At 70.0% G+C, this 5,568-nt stretch overlaps 1 protein-coding gene across 1 annotated transcript; it reads left to right on the top strand.

The window, feature by feature from the left end:
* LMBR1L (limb development membrane protein 1 like) lies at positions 1–5,562 on the top strand. The gene is made up of 17 exons (XM_085319390.1): positions 1–72; positions 1,835–1,919; positions 2,420–2,456; positions 2,616–2,755; positions 2,848–2,951; positions 3,023–3,149; positions 3,259–3,327; positions 3,615–3,679; positions 3,807–3,882; positions 3,984–4,067; positions 4,221–4,297; positions 4,410–4,487; positions 4,601–4,674; positions 4,785–4,875; positions 5,107–5,173; positions 5,254–5,415; positions 5,490–5,562. Exons 1-17 carry the CDS (start codon positions 1–3, stop codon positions 5,546–5,548), a joined length of 1,467 nt encoding a protein of 488 aa, XP_085175516.1. The 3' UTR covers positions 5,549–5,562.
* The last annotated feature ends 6 nt before the right edge of the window (positions 5,563–5,568 follow it).

The raw sequence follows: 5,568 nt of genomic DNA, 5'->3' as shown, positions 1-5,568 counted from the left end.
ATGGGTCCTGCGGAGCACGACGCGCTGGCCGTGCGGGAGCAGCTCTTCCACGAGCGGGTCCGCGAGTGCATCGTGAGTAGTGGGGCCGGAGGCGGCGGTGAGGGGCGGCTCGGCGCCAGCGGGAGCTGGGCTCTGCTGCAGGCCTTGCCTGGGCTGCGCTGGAGCAGGCTGTGCCCCTGCTTATCGCTGGCGTCGGCCCCCGGGCGGGCCTGCGCCGCCGAGATAGCCCCAGCGCGGCCGGGCTCCGACGGCGGCGGTGCCCCGGCCTCTGGGGCCTCGTCCCGCAGTGGGGCAAGCTGGGCTGGGCCGGTGGGCTGCGGCGCACTGCTCGGCTTGCCTGTGCTGGACGCAAAGTACCGAGCCCTCCTGTCGCCCCCGGGCATGGAAAGAGGATTTCCTGTGTCCTCCTCCTCCTCCTGGAAGGACCCCAAGCGCTGGAGGGAGCGGAGCCCGAGCAGCGACAGACTGCCGGGGGCAAGCAGAGGAGCCATCCTGCTGTCACTCAGCGCTTGTGATGCCCGGCCACCGGCTTCTCTGCACCACTGCCAGGAGAGCTGCGGGTGCCCAGCACTGCAGCGGGTCCTATGGGGCAGCCGCAGGGCTCTGGCAGCCCTGCCCCGAGCTCTGGACCCGTTCAGGGTGGCGTGACCCTGCCAAGCCCTAGGCATGCTGCGGAGCTGAGCCCAGGCCCAGCAGTGCCTGGCGCTCCCCAGCTGGCAAGGTTGGTGCCTTGCAGGCTCTGATGCTGCCCGCAGGCTGGCRTCTCCCCCCGGGGCCCTCCCTGCCCACGGCGGCTGGAAGAGCCTTGCAGAGGCCCCTGGGCCTGGCGGAGGGATGTGGCTGCCTTGGTTCCTCTGCTCTTGCCTGGCAGCCTGGGCACCCAGTGCTGTGGAGGTCAGGGATATCACAGTCCCCAGCATCCCAGTCCCTGGCCCTGTCCTCAGGACCATCCCTGGATACTGCTCTTGGGGACAGGTCATGCTACAGGGTGGCTGAGGCGGAGCTGTGATGGGTGGTGCTGGRCTGGCCCTGCCGTGGAGGCTTGATTCGGCACCAGTGGTGGGAGCCTGACATCCCGGGCCAGCATCTTCCCCRGGCCTGAGCCCTGATCCGCCCCAGGCAGCCGCATCCCACCTGGGCACTCGCTGGCTCAGCACTGCCAGCGTGGAGCTCACGCGACCTTTCAGACTCGCTGGGCCACGTCGCTTCGCTCTGCCTCACGCCCCAGCCCTGCRGTTGCACAAGCGCAGCAATACACTGGCCAGAAAGGATCCGCCGATGCAGCCGGGCTCGCTGCTCCCAGCACCTCGGGGTGCCCGTGCGCTGCCTCCCACTGGCTGAGCCCCTCGGCTGGGCGGCAGGGAGGTGCTGCTGTGGCTCCCTTGCCAAGACAGTGGGTTCAGGCGACCTTTCCCCGTCACCGGTTGCGTACGCGGAGGGAGGAAAGGTCACTGTGTTCCTCAAGTGACGCCTGCAGCTGGGCCTCGGCGTGCTGGCGGGGGCGGCAGGGATGCCGGAGCTGGCCTTGATGCCGAGCTCAAGGCTGTTCCCGTGGCTCTGCCGGGCGCCGATGCCAGCGTGCGAGGGCTGTGGGGGACAGGGCAGCGCTGGGATGTGCCAGAGTCCACAGCACCCCGATCGCCCCTGGATCTGAGAGCTCAGGCTGGCTCAGAGCAGCGACGCGTGCCAGCGCTGTGCTCTGCGAGCTGCAGCTGGGTGCTGGCAGCGGGTGAGCCCAGGTTCACCCAGGGCGGGAGCGCTGCCCTCCGGCCGGGTGCCACAGATACGGGTCCTGCCTCCCCATGCACCCTCACTGCCCCTGTCTGCCCCGCAGATCTGTGCCCTGCTCTTCGCCAGCCTCTACATCCTCTGCCACTTTGTCTTAACCCACTTCAAGAAGCATGCGGACTTCGCCGAAGGTAGGAGCGGCRGGAGCTTCCGGCGCTCTCCTGCTCGCAGCCTGCTGGAGCTGTTTGCATCCCCGTTTCGCGCCCCTGGGGCTTCTTCCTCCCCGGCTCTGTGCACGGTTTCTGCCTCCCGCGGGAGCCCCTGGCCGTGTGCCAGGCTGTACCGCGTTGCTGTGGCATCAGTCACTGTGGGGCATCTGCTGCTATACAGCATCTCCCCGACTACWGCCAGGCAGGAGAGGCTCGTCCTCGGCCCGCAGCTCCAATCCGCAGCCCTGCCGCCTTCCCTGTTGCCCAGGCTGCAGCCCTGGGAGGGTGCCAGCGGAGCAGAAAGGCTCAGCCGTGGACGTCTGGGGCTGGAGCAGCCCTACCTGGGCGCCCTCTGAGTCCGGCTGGGGCCAGGGAGGTGAAGGGACGTCCCAAAGGGGCTGGGACAGAGCAGGGTGCCTGGGCTCAGCTGGCCTCAACCTGATTTTTCTTTCTTTTTGGGGGCTGTTTTGCTTGCCCGGCAGCTCACGACGATGAGGATGCTGCTGTCAACAGGATTGCGTAAGCTCCTGCCTGTCCCTCCCTGCCCGCAGAGGTGCTCAGCCGCATCGCCAGCCCGGCCGCCGGGGCTGCCCCGAGCTCGCGGGGGGCCACTGCCCCTCCCGGGGCAGCATGCCGGGGCCCCGGGCTGGCTGCCCCTGAGCCCGTGCCCTGGCGCAGGCTGGGGCTGTGCACGTTCACGCTGGCCGTCTCGCTGGGCGCCGTGCTCCTGCTGCCCTTCTCCATCATCAGCAACGAGGTGCTGCTCTCCTTCCCGCACAACTACTACATCCAGTGGCTGAACGGCTCGCTCGTCCACGGTGGGTGGTGCGTGGCTGCGGTGCAGCGGCTGGGTGCCCCGGACACCCCATGGCCCTGCCTGCTCTCACCCCACGCTGTCTCCTCCCTCCAGGCCTCTGGAACTTGGTCTTCCTCTTCTCCAACCTGTCCCTCGTCTTCCTCATGCCCTTCGCCTACTTCTTCACCGAGTCGGAGGGCTTTGCGGGATCCAAGAAGGTAGCACGGCCCTGGCTGTCCCCTGCCCRTCCCCCCGTGCCCTGCTCCCCGCTAAACCCGCTGTCCCACAGGGCATCATGGCCCGGGTGTACGAGACRTCGGTGGTGGTGCTGCTGCTGACACTGCTGGTGCTGGGCATGGTCTGGGTGGCCTCGGCCATCATGGACAACGATGCCGCCAGCCGAGAGTCGCTCTACGGTGGGTGCTGCCCGCAGTGCTGGGGGGCTGAGTGCTCTCCCAGGTCTGGGAGCGCCCCGGGGCTCAGCGCAGCCGGTGCCTCGCGGCTCTGACCCTGCCTCCTCYGCAGCCCTCTGGGAGTACTACCTGCCCTACCTCTACTCCTGCATCTCGCTCTTCGGCGTGCTGCTCCTGCTGCGTAAGTCCAAGGGGCTCCGGCGGCTCTCRGCCAGCCCCGTCCCTCTCCCCACGCCAGCCTCTCTGCCCTACRTCCCTGTGGGGCTCGTCATGGGGGGGCGACGTTGCCACTCAGGGCAGGGAACAGGGGCCACCACGTGCAGAAGCAGGACTGGTCTCTGCAAATGGTGCTGGGTCTGGAGGGGCCTGTGGCAGGGTCGAGCCCCCGACCCCTGTCCTGGCCCCTTTGGAGGGGCAGGGTGCTGGGGGTCGGGGCACCCTCTGCTCACCCTCTCTTCCTGCGTGCAGTGTGCACCCCCTTTGGCCTCTCCACCATGTTCACCGTCATGGGGAAGCTGCTGGTGAAGCCCCGGGTAAGGCGTACACCCCTGCCCCGGCGCAATCYCRCCGCCCCGGGGCCTGGGYGGCCCCCCGCCCCAGGTGGCCAGGCCTTGCAGCCCCACTGGCTGGCCGCTCACGGGCTCCTCTCCCTGTCCCCAGCTCCTGGAAGACCTGGACGAGCAGTTGAGCTGCACGAGGTTTGAGGAGGCCTCCGTGTCCCGCCGGATCTCGTCCGGTGTGTGCCCGGCACGGCCGGGAGGAGGGCGGCTCAGGCCGGACCCGGAGGACCTCTCGCCTGCGGCCCCCTGAGCCCCGCGGTGTCCCCTGCCTCCGCAGGCAAGACCTTCTGCTGGCTGAACCTGAGCGTGGAGCCGCTGCGGGAGCGGCTCTTGGCCATCCAGAGCAAGAGGCGCGCTCTGGGTAAGGCGCCCTGGGGTCCCAGCCTGCGATTGCTGGCGCCCCATTGTGGGAAGGGGGGTAAAATGGGGTGACCCTCCCCAAGGACCTGTCCTGGGGCTGGGCTCCCTGGGGGAGCAGCGGCTGTCTCACCTGCGCCCGTCCTCCCCGGTGCAGAGCTRCGGCGCCGAGCCTCACCCTGGCAGAGGAACCTGGGCTACCCCCTGGCCATGCTGGGCCTCCTGGCACTGACGGTGAGTGTCCCGGGCAGCCGGGACGCCTGGGCGCCCGCGGGGACGGGGACACGTGCCGGGTCCCCCCCGGCTGGTCCTGCTGCTGCCCTGACTCCCGCCTCCCTGTGCCCAGGGCATGTCGGTGCTCGTCGTCTGCTTCCACGTGCTGGAGCTGCTGCTGGACGATGCGGCGATGCCGCGGGGTATCCAGGTACCGGAGCCTGCCGGCGGTGGGAGGGTCCTTGCAGGGGGCAGCGAGGAGCCGCAGCCCCCGGCCCGGGGAGCGCTCTGTCCCCCCCCACCGACGCACCTCCTTCCCCCCAGGACGCCTCCCTGGGCCAGGTCTCCTTCTCCGTCCTCGGTTCCTTCGGAGCTGCCCTGCAGGTCGTCCTCATCTTGTATCCTTCGCGCGGGGTGGGCTGTCCCCAGCTCTGTCCCCAGCTCTGTCCCCAGCTCTGTCCCCAGCTCTGTCCCCAGCTCTCTTCGCCCTCCTTAACGCCCTGCGCAGCTACCTGATGCTCTCCTCCGTCGTGGGCTTCTACAGCTCCCCGCTGTTCACCCGGCTGCTGCCCCAGCGGCAGGACACCCCCCTCACCAAGGTGAGTGGGGCCAGGGGTCTGGCACGGGGCCGCAGGCGCTCTGCACCGTCCCCGCACGTCGGCTCCGACCCTGGCCAGGAGCTGCCGTCGGTGTCCCCGCACCCACCGTGGGGCTCGGGGAGCCTCCGACGCCCCYGGGCGACACTCCCCAGCCCAGCGCGGGGTGGGGGGCCTGTGCTGCCAGGCAGGGCTGCAGCCCCTCGCATGCTGCTGCTCTTCCTCCCGCTCCAGATCATCGGGAACTGCGTCTCCTTGCTGGTGCTCAGCTCTGCCCTGCCCGTCTTCTCCCGGACGCTGGGTGAGGCCTCGCCGCAGGGCCGGGGYGCCGGGCTCAGCSCCATGGGGCCGCGGCGCCCTGACCYGTCCCGTCTGGCRCAGGGATCACCCGCTTCGACCTCCTGGGGGACTTCGGCCGCTTCAACTGGCTGGGGAACTTCTACATCGTCTTCCTCTACAACACGGTCTTCGCCGCGCTCGCCGCCCTGTGCCTCGTGAAGAAGGTCACCTGGGCCGTGCAAGCCGAGCTCATCGGCGCCCTCGGTGAGGCCGGCGCGGGCGGCGGGGCCGGGGCCGCGGGGACCCAGCGCCCCGCTCACGCCTCTCCCTCCGCCCAGGTCTGCACAAGCTGCCGCTGCCGGTGCGGCGCGCCCGGCCCCTGGGCGAGCCCGCCTAGGGCTGGGGGCCGCGGGCCGT

Source organism: Rhea americana, unplaced genomic scaffold (assembly GCF_003343005.1).
Source record: "Rhea americana isolate MKP2758 unplaced genomic scaffold, rheAme1 scaffold_582, whole genome shotgun sequence".
In the NCBI taxonomy this organism is placed as follows: Eukaryota; Metazoa; Chordata; class Aves; order Rheiformes; family Rheidae; genus Rhea; species Rhea americana.
Note: the sequence above shows the minus strand (reverse complement) of the source record. Positions and strands in the feature narration are given on the sequence as shown.